The sequence below is a fragment of the Stegastes partitus genome, unplaced genomic scaffold (assembly GCF_000690725.1).
Source record: "Stegastes partitus isolate 25-593 unplaced genomic scaffold, Stegastes_partitus-1.0.2 Scaffold937, whole genome shotgun sequence".
In the NCBI taxonomy this organism is placed as follows: domain Eukaryota; kingdom Metazoa; phylum Chordata; class Actinopteri; family Pomacentridae; genus Stegastes; species Stegastes partitus.
Window position 1 is genome coordinate 288,880 of NW_007578668.1, and position 18,856 is coordinate 307,735.

General features: G+C 45.7%; 1 protein-coding gene across 1 annotated transcript in view; it reads right to left on the minus strand.

The window, feature by feature from the left end:
* The window catches only part of LOC103366380 (VPS10 domain-containing receptor SorCS1-like), a 232,119-nt gene extending 214,398 nt beyond the window's left edge, over window positions 1–17,721 (minus strand). The window contains exon 1 of the mRNA XM_008294084.1: window positions 16,890–17,721. Coding sequence (XP_008292306.1) covers window positions 16,890–17,510 — 621 coding nt within the window. The 5' untranslated portion in view covers window positions 17,511–17,721. The remainder of the gene's footprint in view (window positions 1–16,889) is intronic.
* Between the last annotated feature and the right edge of the window lie 1,135 nt (window positions 17,722–18,856).

Below are 18,856 nucleotides of genomic sequence, written 5' to 3' on the forward strand. Positions count from 1 at the left end.
TTGTTTAAAATTGGCCTTTTGTGTGTAAAATACCACCATTTTATTCTTGAGTTAGACAGATGTAGCCTCAAACCTGCGTTCTCACCAACAGCCAGCAGGGGGCGACTCCTCCGGCTGCATTAATAAGTACAATTGTTCAGAAGTCTGTGACAGAATGGGCCGACTTCTCACGTCATTTGTTTCCTCAGTAAAGCTTGTTCCCTCTCAGCTTATGGTCTTAATTACTGTTTTTAAGTCTCCTTTAATACAGGACGGTGTTCATTTAGTAAATTATGGTTCTGTTTAGGGTGAAACAGGCGATTGTTGTGTTTCAGGGTTCGGCTGCTTTGTGACCGACAGCCCACTGTTGTATGTGTTTGAGTTCTCGGCCAGATCCACTCCTCGCTCATCATCAAAAGAGCAAACGTAGGGCTGCACGATATTCTGTTTTACTGCAGTAAATCTATCGCGGGTCTAAAGCGGCCGGAGCTCTGCAGCCGTCACCACATCGTCTGTCGGTTCTGAAACAACATCCCCGCTAAGCTGCTCTCGCTGGTGTCATCATCCAGGAGAGAAAATCCTGTTTGCAAACTTTTCAGTACGAGCTGCTCATTAACAAAGCGGCCGGCCGGACTCGTGGACCGGAACACGAGTCCGTCGTCGCTGCAGAATGTTCTGCTGCGACGGCTCGGCGTTGCGTTTTTCTCACAGCTCTTGAAATAAAACAGATAGTTGGACCCGATCATGTTTTTAAAACCTGCGTTAATTGTATTTCAGGAGGCGAAACATCATCGCATCAGTGATTCTCTGTGCCGGCGTAACGCTGGCACAGGAATCCAAAATAGCTTTCTGCCTCGTTTGGCCTTCAGATCTGACTTTGCAAGAAGCAGCCGACACAGGAGCTGCTTCTGCTCGACATCATTGTTTCTGCAGCCGAAAATATTTCCATACAACTGATGTGGAGTTTTTTTTTCTTCCTTTTCAGTGTTTTTCTGCTCACTCTGCTGCGCACATGTGGAGTCGACAACCTCCGTGTCTTGTAAATAAAATTAAGAAAGAATCCTCTGAAGCCCTAAATCAGAGCAAACGACGCTCCGTCAGACAGATGTATTGTCTCTTCTCTCAGATTAGTCACAGAAAACCAGAGCCGTGTGTTCTCTTCCTCGCATCGAGCAGCAAAAACAGCTGTAACGTGACGCCTTTGACTTAATTAACGAAGTGAAGTGAAACACGACGACGAGACGGACAAGCTGAGAACACAAAGCCTCCGGCCGCAGCTGCACGGAAACGCAATAAACGCCGTCCCGAGCCGAGAGATAAATCTGTGAGTAAGTGAGAGTGAAAAGCAAGAAGGAACAGCCTCGGGTTCGTGGCGTCGATCCTCCTTTGCGGTCCGTCTGACGGCATTAGCTTACAGAGCCGACGTCACCTGCAGCGACGCGCTAAAGCGAGCGCCGTCTGACATTCAGCTGCATCCGTTACAGCTGCAGCCTCCCGCCTCACCTTTCCATCGACAAACATCCTAATTACAGGATTAGCTTTAAGTGTCTGCTTTGGATTGCGCTGTGTACTCTGACTTCCACGTCTCCAATTAGCATTCGCGGGGCTTTGATTCGCGGCGCTAATGTGGCATTAATGCGCGTCCACCAAACAGAGGCGTTAGTCACGAAGCCCGCAGAAGGGATTTTTAAATGCCACCTGTTTGATAAATGTACAGCCGTGATTCATGGATCTCCAATGAGTCACCGCAAAGTTTTACCAAACGTGTTTAATGGATGTGAAACGGACAAACCGGAGGAAGAACTTTGGCAGCGAGAAAACGCCACAAACTTTAGCTGGAGATCACAGAAGAGCTTCCTTTGTGTTGCGCTGTTGTTCAGGCATCCAAGAAGCCGGGAGAGGCCTTGATCTTAATGAATAGCAGCGTGATACGGATCCGTTAAAGGAGCGCCGGGTCATCGGCGAGCAGGAAGTGTGTGGGCTCGAGTAAAAGGCAGAGCAGAGGGAGCGAGGCTCGGCGGCTCGGCGTCTCAACACAAAGCGCTCGGTCAATTTCAAGAGCGCGAGTGGGCAACGCGAGGTCTCCTCTCAACTCGGATTGTGTTGCACATGCAGACGAGCGGCCTCCTGCCTCTTCATTCTGCTCCTCCTCCCGCCAACCGCCGTCTTCACGTTCCATCAGACCTGCTCAATTAACTCGACCGGCCGTCTCGTCTGATTCTCTCAGTCGACGTGTTCTGCTCTCGAAAAAACACCTTTTTTCATCTTCGCTGGCAGACACATGCCGGCGGTTTACAGATTGCCAGGGATTCAATTTGTGCCACAGAAATGTCCCGGCAATTCTGAACCTGATCAGCAGCTGAGATGGGACGGCGGCGGCTGAAAAGAGACCTCTGGCTGCCTCGCAATAGCAGCGAGAATCACCCTTGTCAATCTGAATTGCTACGTGGGGGAAGAAGGCTTCAAAGGAAGCAGATAATATATAAACACCATGACCGGCAATTGAATCCTTGAGCCTCAGACGGAGAATCTGCAGTCAGAGGGCATCGGCTGCATCTCCACCAACTCCGGCCTGCAAATTTAACTTTTTCGGATATTCCAAAGTCATTTTAGCTCTTCGCTCTTACTTATTACACCCGGTGTGGTGTGTAAATTACATCTGCTCCCGTAACTTTGGCGGACAAAATGCGATCTGCTTGCTTCGGTCGTCCAGAGCTGCTCCCTCACCTCCATCGCTCACATCAGAGCGTCAATCACACAACGCGCTGATGCCCGGGAGGAGGTAATGGCACTGCAGCGTGGAGTGCATCCGCCGGGCCGCGCGGTGCAACAAGTCGAGGCTAAAGCTCGCAGGTTTTAGCTTTAATAGCTGCTTTTACTGCGAAATCCGACAGAATGTTTTGAATCCGGCGGAGCGGCAGCCACGGCGGCTTCTCTCCGTCCTGCTGAAATGATTTTTTGCTCGAAGCACAACTCTGTGAGTAACTCGTCCAAACAAAGTGAAACTCTGTTGTTTTGTTGACGTCCTCGCTGCTAAACAGCCGTCAGAGTCGGACGTTTTTGGGAAATGTTGTTGCCGTAGTTTTCAGCCAAAAGAAGAAAAGATCAATGAGACGCTCATGTGGAAGCCAGGAGGCGATTAGCTTTAGCGCAGGCAGAAAGAAATCACTAATCAGGCTACAGAAAACGTTCACGTCTGCAGGATGTGACAGGAAGCAGGAGGATACCATCAGCTGCTGTCTGGCTATCGAGAAGTTTATCGCAGCCTACGCACTCAAAAACCAAAGTCTCTAGCGTTGCTTTTATTTAAACAGAAGCCGTACGTCAGCAGCCATCCAGGATCGAGTCGTTATTCTTGGCGGCAGAACGAACAAATCACCTGTTTTCACAACTTTAAACTGGTCCAAACTCGTTTACCAGAACGTTTGCTGGGAGTCGACTCCAAACTGAGCTCAAAACGAGGAATTTAAACTTTGCAAACAGCATCTAAAAGCAGCAGCTAACTGGTTTTATTCCTTAATCGTTCCTGTGCTGCATCACCGGTTAATTTATTGTCATAAATCAGGTGAATATGTGCAGCTGCTCCTCATCTGTTAGATTAATAGCAAATAGATTACAGTGAGTCTATATGCTGTTGATTTAGGATGTATTTAGGCCTTCATGTGACCTTTTTGTCCACTAAACCCCCCACATCTGCCCAGATGTTGGTATCTCTTGCTGCCACGACGGAGCTGTGACTTTAAGGTGATCTGAAACCCTTAACGTGAGTTTTTCAGGCCTCATCTCGCCCTCAAGCTGCGCTAAAAGGTAAATGTAATCTCATTAAACATGCATCCTAAAGTCAACAGTGAACACGGTCGGTGTTTGACATCGATTGGACTCTAAAGGTTCTTGGTGCAACGTTCACAACCGCTAAAGGTCAACGGAGCAGCAGCAGCGAAACACAAACCTTCCTTCACTCTTAACCACATGTGCTGCGTACATGAAGGCAAACCAAAGAACATTCATTATAAAACACACCGACAAGCTAAACAGCAGCAGAGACGCTCACACTGAGCAGACATGAAACAGTGAAGATCACAAATAAAACACTGGGTTTCTTCATTTCTGTGTATTTTAAGGCACCAGCTAAATGCATTGTTGCTTCTCCAGCGTCACTCTCAGTCTGTTTAAAAGTGTGAGGAGGCCGCTATAGCTCACCTGGTTGAGCTGGTGGCTCATGTACAGGAGCTACAATCCCCAACACGGAGGTCATGAGTTCAAATCCCACTCATGGCCCCATTCTTCTCCCTCACTTTCCTGTCTCTACCTTGACTGCACCATCAAATAAAGGCCAAAATACATTAAAATAAAAAGTGGCGGCGGCCAACAGTTACAATAGGAGGGACTCATATGCACTAAAATACATGCAACAGAGTTTGTGACTTCATTCTCTGCTAAGGACGCCACTATTCACAGAGCAGGAAGTTGTTTAACGCTATATTGATGCTACATTCATGATCAAAATCTGTCACGTTGCAGCTTGAAGTCCGAGGCAGCGCTGCCTCGAGGTTTCACATATTTGCAAAACGACAAAATGTTTACTTACAGTCAGTGCAGGTTCTCCAGCAGAAGACAAAGAGCCTCCATTTCCTCGGTTTAAAAAAAAAACTGCATTTCCAGCCACAGAAAACATGATCCAGCACCGCATGCTCACTGACTGCTCGTCCAGGTGAGCAGCACCTGTGTGGAGTTTCCTCCTGTGTCGCCTCCACAAGCAGCTCTACTGCCCCAAGTGGTGGGAGGTGGAACAAGACTGGAATTATGAGTCTGATGGTTTTTGAATTCAGCTAACAAAAAAGCCTGTTTCATGCAGCTAGGGTTCATGTTTAGGGAAAGCAGTGCTGCCTCTAATTATTTGTTTTCTCTGGTGGAAGAAACTGATTTTTTGAGCTCGACAGGTCAGAACAAGGGGCTCCGGTATTTGTAGCGCACCAAAAGAGGCCGTTTTATGTCCTAAACAGACTCTAATCTGATCGATGTTTTATGTTTTATTGTAGTTCATCTGAGTATCTGATTGGATTTACAGGTTGTGAACACTGAGGGCAGATCTCGAGTGGGTTTTTTGTCATTTATGACTTTAATAAATGTTCAGATATGTGACGCAGGACTCGCTCACTCTGCTCTGAGTCACGAGTGACATGAAGCTAAATCCACGTCCGCCGCTTAGATTCCACTCGTTGTGCCAGAAGAGGTGAATTTTCTTTCTGTGAAATCAAGAGTCCAGAAATCGAGAGGAAATTGTGCTGCTGCTGTGCGATTAAAAGCCAAAGGGAACATTAGGGGCTCTCAGGAGAACCTAAAGGCGCTTACTTCACTAAAACACACGCCATCGTCCCGACATATTAGCCGCAGATTGTATATTTTCGGTGCCTTCCACAAGACTCCAGAGACGCGCTTTTACAGCACATAACTTCAGACTAAAAAGAAATAATGACTTATTTGTGTTGGGATTCGCTTGGGATTTGCGGAGAGACAGCGGGACCGGGAGGCCGGTTTGTTTACGGGCCTGATGGCGAGTAAACGCTGCTCGGCGGAGCGTGACAGCGTCCGCCTTCCCGATCACTCCCAGGCACGGACCCGGAGGACAGCTTAGCCCACACAGCGGCTGCACTCGTGTTTGTTGTTTCTACGCGTCTTTTCTTTTCTTTTCTTTTCTTTCATTCTCCCCTCGCAGCAGGACGCGCTAAGTAACAGGTCTGAAAGCACACAGATTAGACGGCGCTCGCATTGAATTCGGATGTGGGGAATGAGATTCAAGAGGCTCATCGAACATGTGCAAAGGTACATGTGAGTAAACAGAGAGGAGAAAATAGAAAGGCAGGAGATGCAGGGCTGACCTTGTGCAACTTAAAGAGATGTTGCAGCGAAGGATGAGTCACAGGCGGCCACACCTCGAGCTCAACATGTGCCATCTGTAGCGTACAGCTGGAGATGTTAACCAGCTGCACCGCGACGGAAACAGAACCACCACCGAGGAGGAGGGAGAACGTCCTCTGAGCAGGATGGAGTCAGAGCTCAGACATAAAAAAATGCAGAAGTTTGTCGGAGCCAATTTTGCAATTTGAGGCTTCGTTTATCAAACATGGGCGACGTTTTTGTGTTCATCAAACGGTGAGAAATAGATAAACAGACTGTTTCGTTGTCGTTTCTGTCACATTTTTCCTGCAACATAAAGTCCTGCAGCTCTATGGAAACAGAACAACCACGAAGGAGGAGAGACGTCAGAGATGTCCTCCGTGCAGGATGACATCAGATCTCAGCCGTAAAAAAAAGCAGAAAAACAGATAATTTGTTGGAACCGCTTCTGCAATTTGAGGTTTCATTTATCAAAAAGGAGAGAAAACTCAAACGAGCTGTATGACACGAAAATCTGGGAAAAAGAGGAGCTGCGTTTCATTTTAGAATATCTCAACTAAAAACAGAAGCTCCTCAAACTATAGATATTAAACTGTTAATGTTTTTACTCCTCATCTTTCACTCTGCTCATCAGCTGTAGGAAGATGTTTCACCATGCTGAATGTATCTCCAACAACTCACTCCTCTGTTCACTGTTTCTGAGCCGTGCTGCTTTTATTTTATTGATTTTCCTGCAGTTTACCTGAAAACTTACCAGAAATCTATAATTTTTCACAGAATCTGGTACATTTTTTCCCTTTTTTTTGCAAGAAAAATGCAGAATAGAATCATTTTGATGACTAAATCTGCTGTAAACAGGGATTTGTTGGACATTTTAGTGATTTTTTTCCGAGACACAACAACATATCAATCGTGACTAGTTCAAGGCCCATTGGAAATTTGAAAATCCAACCATTTCTTGGGTTTTTTACTGAAACCTGCTCCAATAAATCGTGTCATGTTGGTGATTTCTATTTTAAAAAATCACAGTTTTAAGACAAGATTTCGTGATTTTTCTCCAGACACAACAACATATCAATCATGATTACTTCAAGGACTATTGGAAATGTGAAAATCCAATCTTTTTTTTTCTTCTTCTTTTTGCTGAAACCGGCTCCAATAAATCGTGTCATGTTGGTGATTTCTATTAAAAAAATCACAGTTTTAAGCCAAGATTTAGTGATTTTTCTCCAGACACAACAACGTATCAATCATGATTACTTCAAGGACTATTGGAAATGTGAAAATCCAACCTTTTTTTTTCTTTCTTTTTTTTGCTGAAACCGGCTCCAATAAATCGTGTAATGTTGGTGATTTCCCACCTGTGCATTTTGGGTTACAGCAGGTTAAATTTGGTGCAAACTGATGTTTTTTAGCATTTTTTCTATTTAAAAAATCACAGTTTTAAGCCAAGATTTAGTGATTTTTCTCCAGAGACAACATATCAATCGTGGTTAGTTCGAGGACTGTTGGAAATTTAAAATCCAACCATTTCTTGTTTTGTTTTTTTTTGCTGAAACTGGCTCCAATAAATTAATTTTTTTCCCCAAACCCATCTGCGCATTTTGGGTTTCAGCAGCTTACAGGCTGATGTCGTCGCATCCATGATTAGTCGTTTGCTCCACGAAGGCTTTTCTGACAACAGACGAAGGCCTCTTGTAACAAGGTGGCAGCGACAAGAAGACAAAAGCAAAACAACAACAAATAGGCTGCATATTTCTAATTACATTTAAAGTAACTGCACGACAAATGACGTTAATTAAAATGATTAAAAAAATACTGAAATGATCCAGTTTCCACCTTCAGAATAAACACATTCGCTTGTTTGTCTCCATTCTTGGAGATAAGAACAGGACGCGACGGCCTTAATAAGTATTAGTCAGTCGTCTCCCTCCTCGTTTTACCGTTTTTGTTCACGTTAAGAAATGTATTTAATAGGTTTTCCCTTCGCCTCTGCTCCACCTCTACACCAAGTTTTTATGAAAATCAGCTCCGTAGTTTTTTTTTGTTTAATCTAAATGACAAACAGACAAACTGCGCTGACAACTTTCTTCCACCTCGACTCGCCTCGGCGGAGAAATAAAGGCGTCCGCAGGTTAATTACTCGATAAACCTTCCATCAACGCTTTGTTTTTATGCACAAGTTGTTGAATTAAACCTGTCAGCTTGGTGCCTCGCCTTCATTCAAGTGTGAGTCGGGAAGAAGGCGAGCAAATATCTATTTAGAAAAACGCCTTTTTAACCCCTTTACTTCAGAAAGTGATTTATTATTATTTTTTTACAGCATCTGGAGACATGTCAACGTGTCATCAAACCACATTAGCAGACGTCCTCGCGATCACAGCTAATACACAAATAGAAATGGAGAACGCTGTCGGTTTTAATTTGATTAACAGCTCTGCAAGTTAATCAAGACGAGGTGTCACGTTGAGGTTACTTTACGGGTTTCCACTTCTTTTCTTGATAGTTTGACATCAAGATTGATCCTCAGCATGGTGCTTTAGTACCTACAAGTGTTCTACTTGTGATTAAAAGTGGGAGTTCTGCTGAACTTCTAGCCGTCGGGTTCAGGATTGTTGGTCTTCATTCCTGTTGCATCAAATTTCCCAAAGCTGCAGTTTAGAGATTGTTAAGAACAGGTTCAGGCAGATCTGTGTTTCCATATTTGTTGTTCTAGTGAATGTTTACTTTCTGAGTTAAAGTTGGGGGAAAAAAAGTTGATTATTGTTGGACTTCAACACTTCCTGAGTTTAAAACTCTCCCACATGTTTCCGATCTTTACGGTTCCAACGTTGGTTCGTGTGGAAATACCAAAAAAATAAACCATAGTCTAAGTCTTTAGGGTTCATCCTCTAGGAACCATGAATGTTTGTCTCCATTTCGTGCTGATCTGTGGAGGAGATGTTGTCACTGGAGATTATCCTCTTGGTTCCACTAGCATCTGTCCAACAAGTGGCAGCAACTCGTCCAGTCAAGATATTTTTTGTTGAGATCCAAAAAACCCAACCTCATAGGAGATCACGATTAGGTGGAACTCACGCTTCCACCTCCAAGTGCACTAAAATACCAATCAGTAGTAGTTACTGAACGTAACTCTGGTTCCATATCGTAAACAGAACCATGGAGGTTTACTACCGAAATAGCACGTTTTATGTTGAGGAGGAAGAAAACACTACTAGACGAGGACATCGAGGTTCTCTCTGAGTTTCAGGTCCACTCGGGGGGGAGCTACCACCAAGTAGGTCGTTTTTTTCTCCCCCCAAAAAACAGCCATGAAGTTTCTTGTGGTTGCCACTCACCCACAAGTTAAGCAGTAAAAACAGCTAATGGTCATTCAGATTCATCACGTGGGGACCATGAATGTCTGTCAAACATAGAATCATTTACTCATACATTCATAGCCTCCGAGCTGTTGGAATATTTCAGTGAACATCGCTACGCTGCTAGCAGACGCATGCTAACCCTTTATGACTAAAAAACATTAAATCAACCCTCAGTGTGTTGTCCAGAAAAGGGTTTACAAGTGTTACACATGTCAGAACACCGTACAACCAAGTTCAACAAGTGCCACAAACCGCAGTTCCTCAAATGTCCACTAGAGGCTGCTTCTGACAGTGAGTTGACCTCCATAGAGCTCCATGTTAAAATGTTAAAACTTTGCAGCAGAAATAAACCCGTTTACAGCCTGGAACAAAAACAGTTCTGGTCTCTGTAGGTGGCTTTACTGTTTATGACGTCTGTGTGGCGGTGAGTTATTATAAACACTCTTAATTAATGCAATAAATATTTGAATTGTTATTGTCATCCACGTTTCTTATTTGTGTAAATGAGACCTTCATACCTCGATTTACTCAACGACTGAAATCGACTCATTGAAACTGTACTCAGGCTTTAAATGATGCATCATTAAGTGTGGAGGTTTTGAAGCTTCAAGACTAGTTTGGATCTGAGGTCTCATCTTAAAACCAGCTCCACAGATTTTAGCAGGAAGAGGAACCGACTCTCAGTCAGGAAATTCGACTCCAAGCTGTTCCCGGTGACGTCGGGGACTCGAGACGGGACTATGATGATCAACGAAAGCTGGTCGGTCTAAACCGAAGAACATGAAACAACAGAACTTTAATACGGACGTAAACTTTTCCCTGTAGTTCAGTGTTTTGTCATGACCAGTGGTGTTTTAAAGCTCTGGATCACAGCAGAGTTTTGTGTTGGAGCTTTTTTTCCTGCAAATGTAGATCAATTATCAAATATCCTCAACTACTAATAATAACCATCAGAGCTGCAGAAGACATATCGTCGAACCGCTACGACCGAGAACGAGCTCCTCTAAACCAAACCAGTTTCTGCACGACTCCTTCAGTCTGACCTAAATGACACGTTTGAATTCTGCCATCTCGCACGCCTTCGATCTGTCGCTCGTCCATACGGCGCCGGCGGCCCTCGAAATGTTTGCAAATGAGCAAATTACGAGGCGCTTGACGGCGTCGACAGAGATGTGACTCCGGCGGCCGGTAAACCCAGCGTTGCCACGGCTACCAGGACGCACACACACACACAACCGCAAATAGATCCGCTCGACACTTGGAGAGGCGGCGCCAGACTGAGAGCTGAGCCAGGTTCTCACAACTCCTCGCACGATACTCGGCGCTTTAATTGGCGACAGACTGTGGATGTATCACGGGCGTGTTTGCGGGAGATAAACCGCAGACACCTTGTTGCTACCGTAGGGTTTCGTTTCATAATTTACCTGCTTCTGTTTGCTCTTATTGGACGCCATCCAGCAGGGCCTGTTCGCCGTCGCAGGAAGCTCGAGAGTAAACTTGGTGGAGTGGCAGACAATATGTCAGCCTGAATCCCTGTGAGTGACGGGCCAAGGTGCTTAACGCCTGACATTTCATAATGTAAATAATGCTGTCCCGCTGCATGTCTTACATCCATCTGAGGAATATGCCACGGGCCCCGCGGCGAGGCTGCTCTTTACCTGTAACCTTTTTTCTCTGAATTTCAATGCCGCTCTGGCTGCCACCAAGAAACCAGCAGGTACTTGTTTGATCAGACACACTTCTGTCTCGTCTCTCTCTCGGTTTCTATTAGTTGTGGAGTTGGTTAGTTTCAAAGTCTTTCGGCGATGAAAAAAGATCCGACAAAAGCTTGTGACTTGAATCTTTAACGTTCCCTCATGATGGAAATCCATTTTTATTGTGTTTTGTTTGTCTGAGGTGTAAAATAATAGCTGGGAGGACATCATGGATTCTTACTTTTGCCATTCCAGCAACTACAAAACGTCCTGGGTTCACAAGTCAGTAAGAATTATCCTAAGTTGAAGTAGCTCCGCCCCCTCACTGCTTCCAGGTGGGCCAATCAGAATGAGCAGCCGCCTCTCAGAGCTGCTTCTGCTAATTTGAAAATGTCTGAACCACGATCATCATCCATCAAATGTTCTGCTGTTTGGCTGCAAGAGTGAACACAAGCGTCCTCATGCACTCCCAGCATCTGAGGAACTGAACACCCGGTTGGTTGTTATTGACGGCATCGTAAAAACATCTGAAATTTAACGTGTCTTTATTCATTTTCCGAGCCGAATGAACAAAGGAGGTGTTTTAAGTGGATTTTGTCGCTATTTGTCGCACTCTTTACAAGACGCTGTTGAACTTTGTCACGATGCGGCGACTTTTGACGAGAGTTAATCCCGCCGTAAGTAGTGCTAGCATGTTGTGCGGCTAACGTGGCTAACGTTAGCTCTGATGCTCACAGGTCAGAGCTCTGTGGAAACTTTAATTTAAACCACTACTGTCTTTTCATGGCACCTTTTGAGCTTCAGTTCAGCCTAAACTCAGCTGCTGTTTCCATCCGTTAGCTTCTCTCCTGCTCTCTGTGCTCAACCAAATCCTGAATTGACATATTTTTCTGCCTCTATCGTCCGACGAAGAACAAAACAGTGACTGAAATGCTGCACATTGAGACGACATGTCAGGAACTTCCAGGCTGCTGCTCTGCCAGAAGAAGTAGTGATTTTACAACATGGTGTGACAAAAACACAAGAGAAAAACAACAGCTGTGGTGAGACTCCAGCAGTATTTTCATGCCAAATGATGCTCAGAGAGAAAGTCCAGTTCTGCTGATTCATGTCTCCGTCGATCACAGAGAGACTTTTCTTCCTGAAGAGGGCGGCAGCATTTAGATCCACACAAACAGCCGGTTTAGATCTGAGCTGCAACCAGGAGATGATGCGTTCGGTGTTCTGAGATGAAACGCCCAAAGACGCATCGCTGAGACTTTCATTAATTCGCTAAAAAACGGGAACAACGAGGGACCTTTAAAGCTAATAAAGAAAAATCATGTACATGCAATTTTTATTCTGCTGAATTATGCAGCGTCTAAAACTAATCACTTGACAGCGTTCCCGCCCCGGAGCTCTCCGTATCGGGTCTGTTATTAAAACAATATTTTTCCAAAGTTCACTGAAGATGCCACCTTGTACAGATGTGACTCATTTCCGCTGCAGCATCAGTGTCACCGGCTCGCCGTAGGGACGTTATTTACTCTTTAATTTACGGTTTTGACTCAGCGGATGTTTGTATGCTGGAGTTTCTAGACCAACGTAGTCCTTTCTAGCATCATACAGGGTTCCAGTCACTTTTCACTGGTTGGTTACTGGTTTTATTTTTAAATGTAGGTGCACATAACTCAGGTGCACCAGAAAGTTTTCCACATTACCTTTATTGATAGATTTTTTATACATGGCTGCTCTTTTTGTCGACTCCCTGCTGCTGCCTGGTGCACAGACGACTTTCTAGGAGACATTTTGCTTCTTTTTTTTCAACATTTCAATTCACTGCACACCTCACATGCTACGCTAGGAGCTAAAGGGTCGGCCGTGCACAGAGAACCCTCTAGTCTCCGCTCAGTTACTGCAACACAGCAGCTCGGGATGAAAAATGAGTTCAAAAACAGTAAAGGAAGGCGCTCTAATGTTATATTTACGCAAGTTTATTCCAACAGGCTGCTCAGAGATGCTCAAACAGACCTGCTAGATGTCAAGAACGCCTACGGAAATGTTCGACCTCACAGGGTTTGTAGGTGGAAACTTTAAAAAAACAAAACAAAACCTGGAGCTGCAGAAGTCAAATGTGAACAAAAACTTAACAATGTGTGTCAGTTGGACTGTTTTAATCGAAAGGTAAGAGTTTGTCAGTTCTGTGCGTCTGCAGAAAGCATCTGTATTCAGGTCTTTCGGCTACGTTTTAGAGGAAACTTTGCATCGCAGCGACCTTATTCTGTACGACACCGAAACACTCTGCAGTCTGAATTGTGCAGCTGCGCCTTGAATGGCGTCGGCCCTCTCCGAATCAGATTACACCTTCTGGAAGCACAAAGCCTCACAATCCAAACACTGCAAACCATTTTAAGACACCGACTCCGCAGCACAAATAGTTCCTGACTTTGTAATAAGAGCGCGTACGGAGCAGAACGGTGCTTTCTGGGCTTTTCTAGCGTCTACAGGGGCACAAACCGGTCGGGAAAAAAAAACTCCAAACGATTAGATTTTTTATTTTTTTTTAAACTAAAACAGGCTGATGTTGAGGAGTAAACAACATCCAGCATCATTCATGTCTCTGCATCACTCGCAACCTCTACGAAAATGAGCTTTTCTACGCGTACCGAGCGACGACGCCTCTGCCAAATAAACAATGAAACCAAAGCCGCTGAAACAGTAAAAAACACACACAAAAAAAAGAAGATGTGCTTGACAGCGCTGCTTCTGAATGAGACGTCGGGGCTCTTGACTTGATTGATTCTCTGCGGCACAAGGACACAGTCTTTAGATCTTTTCTTGCCATCACGGCTGTGCAGCGCTGTCCACCTACACGGCTCAACGCAACAAGTTCACAGCGGCTCTCCGAGAGCTGTCAAACGTCTGTTCTGCAGGATGTGAGGAGCTGAAGGAGACAGACATGAAAAGGAAAAAAAAAGGGTGGATACACAAACACACACACACACAGAAAACCAACCGAAATGACGACGAGAAACCACAGCGGGTCCGGTTTCCTCCGGGGCGAGAAGTTTGCAGAAGCTTCATTAATGCAAATTTCACAACCTTTAAGTGAAGTTTGCAACCGTGTAGTTTCCTTTTTTCTCCCCCCTACATATGTGAATGGGAAATTAAATGCCAGAGCAAATCAGGAGCATAAGCTGGAGGTGTTGCTGCATTAATACAAACGTGTATAGAAATCGGTTCATTCAGTCGCTCTGCGTGAGTATTTTTACTCCTAATGCGTGTTTTCTCTGTTCGACTCCCGCGGCCGGCGATTCATGAGTCATAATTATAACCTCCAATCCATTCTGACACGCAGGCAGCGAGAGGAAAAGCTCTGCGGATGCCTCGAGGGGTTAAATATTAAGAGCATCGCAGCCCTTATCTGGATCCCTTTCAGCTCGGTGGCACGTCGTTGACTCATCTGTTTATTTATACGTAAAGACCGGCGACTTGTGCTGCCGCTGCTGCTGCCGCTTATAGCAACAACTCTACATATTTAATGTCCTCCGGTGAGCCGCCGGCTGAAAGAATCGGGCCAAATAGTTTCGTGGTTGCAGAATCAAACCGCTAAATAGCCAGAATGAGTGTCGAGGAGAGTAAATAAATCCTGACTTTCTCGTTTTGTTTCTCCCCCCCTTCGTCTTGACTGTAAGGTCACTTTTCGGCGTGTCAAGCCCACAGAAAAACACCTGAGGCGGCGGACGGAGTTTGAGTGAGGAGCGAGGTGGAGGGCATGGGCGCCGCTGATACGTCTTTGACTGTAATTGGTTTTGTTACAGACAGGGCTAAGTGGTTGTGGGTGTAGCAGCGAGGCCGCCGAGCAGTCAGGACTCGGACAAATCCAAAGACCTTTTTAGGTTTAAAAAGAAAAAAAAATCAGATTTTATTTTATAGGTTTCATCACCTTGAATCGTCGCTAATTATGTTGTGTTTTCACCCCGAAGAAGTTTGAATATTTTGAGGAATATTTTGGTTTAAAACTTCCCAAAGTCCAACCGTATAGTGTTAATTAAAGCAGTAATCAAAAGATTAGCAGGTTGGTTCTGATTCAAAGCGTCATCCAGCATTTGTTGGGAGCAAAAATGCAGCATTAAGGGAATAAAGCTGGTAATGTCGCACCGCTCTGGCAGCTAATGGGAAGCTAAATACATAACGTGGATGGAGAGAATTAAAGCAGGCCTCTTGTTCTCTAACATCAGTTCTTCTCACGCTATGTTGATTTTTACACCAAAGTGGACGAAATCTGCATTATTGTCATATTAAAGGACGTCACTTTTTGTGCCCTAAAGACGTCATGAGAGGAAACCTCCACCGTAAACGAGACTAAAATTATAAAAGTGACATTATTAGTTGAATTTTCTTTACAAAAAAATAATCAGCAACTATTTCATCTCATTAATAAATGTGTTAAGATGAGAGGTTACGGTGCATTTCTTCCCCTGGCTGAATATCAGACTAGTTTAACTTATTAAATACAAATTAATTCCGCTAAGTCCCGCCCACCGCTCTATCTGATTGGTCGCCCATTATGAGTAACAGCCAATCAGTACAAAATGATGAAAAGTTAAGTGTTATTCTAAACTTTGGCACAAGATTTTCAGACTTTCTGCAAATATGCATGTTCCATGGGTCTCTGATTACTAATGAGAAGAATTATTTGTTGTTTTTTCTGTATCAGCCCTGAAAACCAAACAAAGATGGTCTAATTTCTCATTTCTTTCCATTTTTGACATTCAATCACTAAAATTTTGACTGAAAAATCCAATTAATAATCATATTTATGCTTGTTGCTTGTTGGTCTCCTTGAACTGATGTTTTTTCTGGTAGCAAACATTGTTCGACCTCTGATTTTTTAACATATTTGACATTTTTAATTGAAAAATCCGTCATAATTAACACTTCATTAAGAAAAGCAGCCTTTTCTTACACTGAGCTGACGTCTGATGATGCATCTAACTGCAAATTTCTCGATTTACCATTTGCAGAACCACCTTTTATAGTCGAGCTTGGGTTTAACATTCACTGAATAACAGGTTTCACCACAAGAGACACCATCCAGAGTGGAACCGTCACAACCAGGAGGAGCATGAATCTGCAAAAACCACTGAAACAACGGCTTCAACTCCAAACACGCCGCACGACATACGTGCTCTACTGCAAGATCTGCCACAGAAAGTACCGACGGTTCCTTTGAGGTGGATGCAAACGAGCTGCACTCTGGACCCGAGCTCACACACAGAACCGGCCTCCCACCTGAACACGTCCTCCCCCCTCCTCCCACTGACAAACCCCCGACTCCTGCCATTAACACCCAAAGGATCTGAAGGCCGGCAGCGGCTGCAGCTGGAAAACTTTGCGGCTCTGCTCTGCCCGTCTGCAGCAGAGGAAGGGCTCAAATTGCTTCACCTCTCCCACAACCTGCAGCGCCGCTTGAAAATCCTGCCCTCTGGCCAGAGACGCTCCGCGCTCGACACCAACAGCTTTATCCCCAAATCAGTTCAGCTGCTCAGACTGTGGAGGAGAAGCTCCTGAGATAAAGGAGCCTCTCTCGCCCGCCTCCCTCTCTCGGCTTCTGGAGGTCACTCTCTCTCCCTCCACTGCAACTCAGCAAACAGCAGCTGACCAGAGGTGCATTTTTTTAGGCCTGATCTTGATTTTTTTTGGAACCACAGTGTGATGGTTGAACCGAACCAGCAGCAGCACCAGAGCTCTGGTCTGTACAATGAGACTCTAATGTGAGGTGAGAGACAGACGTCAGGCTTCCTGTCACACTTGGATGTGACAGTTTAATTAAAGAACTCAGAGCTTCTCTCTCACATCCATCAGGCAGAGCTGCGGCTCTCCAGAGGCAGCTTCGTGGCCACATGACGCACATCTCCCCCCCATCCCACCCCGCATCCCCTCCAAATCTAAAGTGGACAGAATAGTGACTTACGCTGCTGTTCTGGCCGGACCAGTGCACCATGGCCTGGTTGTGAGCGGAGTCTCCGGCCAAGGCGAACGTCGAGCTGTTAAGTTTTAGCTCCTCCTGCCTCGGACCGGCGGCTCTCCGCTCGTCTCCGCTCCAGCGCAATTCAGAGCGCGTCACTCTGCGCCCAGCCGCGGATCCGGTTCCCTCCTCCGGCTCTCCATCCCGCGCCCTCCCGTCTCCAGAGCTCCTCCGGGCGCGCTTTCTGTAGCGGCTCACGTCGGAAACTTTCTCGCCGACCTCATCTCTTGCGCGCAGCTCGTCTGTATTCCGTTTCAGCCGCGGCTCCGTGTATTCCGCCGGAGATTCTCGGGCGCATTCGGCGGATCCAGCTGCGCAACGGAGCCGCCGACTTTCGCCACTCGCCGCCCCGGTTCTCCCTGCCCCGAAAACTTCTCCCTGCAGCCCTGTTGCGGGCCCACTCGTGTCAAATCTCAGCAGTAATTCCCGTGCACGCCACTTGTTCCCCGGCTGGCACGACCTGCAGGTGATCTCAGCCGCGGCGGCGTGAAAGAGGCAGAGCGCCGCGAAAAGCAGCGAGCAGAGCGCGCGGAGCCACTTTGGGCAGAATATGACCTCCCTCTCCATCGCTGGCGGCGGAGAACGATGCTGTGGGTGCTGGAAGTCCTGGTCCCCGGCTCCGCGCTCCTCTCGTGTCTCGTGTCTCTGCCTGGTCGGGGTGTGAACTGGCGCTCGGCTGTGGAGGAGCTGCAAGTTGCGGCGCTGCCCAAATGCGGTGTTGTAAAAAGTGCGGCTGAGCCTAAGTGGTCCAAGTTGAAGGATTTGATCAAATGAAGCCCCGCACGCATGTGGGAGGAGCTGAGCATCCAGACTGAGAGATGGAGGATAATGTTGCGACTGTCTTTCTCCATATTTGTTATTTTGCACCATATGGTCTCCTGTAATTAAAGCAGTCAGTGATACACACGTTTTGTTCTGCTGCTCTTTTATTCCTCACAAGCTTTTTTTTTTCTTTTTTCTGGTAGTTTGTTGCAGATTTTTATCTCCCCTTCAGGGCAACTACATCTCTTCATTTAGCAAATGTTACCTGTTTAGATTTTTTTTTAGCTCTTTCAGGGCTCTCAATGGAGGCTTCTGCTAATTGGAACATATTAATACGTTCCCAATTAAGCCCAGTGTCAGGGATGGCAGATTCCATGACTTATTAAACACTAATAAAGAATTTAAGAGCCCACATAGGAACATGAGATCACATTTTTTTCCCCCTTTTACACAACATATCTCTCCCTGCAACCGATCCAGAGTCCCTGCAGGAGGATCTTTTTGCATTTATTGTGTGCAACAGGGAAGCCTGAGGACTCACCTGGATCATGAATATTTAAACACTTTTTTCAAGAACAACCTTTAATGTGTGGTTGTTTTTGGTCCGGCAGGGAGTCTGAGCGGTGGGAACAAGGAGGCTGGAAGTTGGTGTCTTTGATGGCGGCCCTGCGGCTCTCTAATCACTGCAGGTTATGGTGATTGCCGATGAGCACTTAGTAGCACAAAGGGACACACAAATGGACTCCTCCAACAGCTGGCCGCCTTCGACGCCGCAGCAGAGGACGCCGCCATGAGGGGATAAAATGGGCAGATTGTGCCTGGAGAGGTGATTAATTCCTACCAGGAGGAGAGAATATCTATAGGCTGCAGCAAATTAAGATTAAAGAGTGAAGCGGAAGTGGATCGGCGTCGTTCTCCAACACGTGTTGCGTCATGTGTCGGCGCTGCACAGAAACTCGTTGGGTTTTAAGACCGTCGTATGTCGACCCGTCTGCGCCGATCATTCTGTCACGTCCGTTTTCACCCTTTTAGCTTCACGAGGCCTTTTTTTTCTTCCTTATCGCGTCTAATAGTTTCATTAAAACACGGCTGTTAAAGAAAATGAATAAATTCTGGTTCGGTTTTTGTTGACGCTTGAAGATAATGAGGGG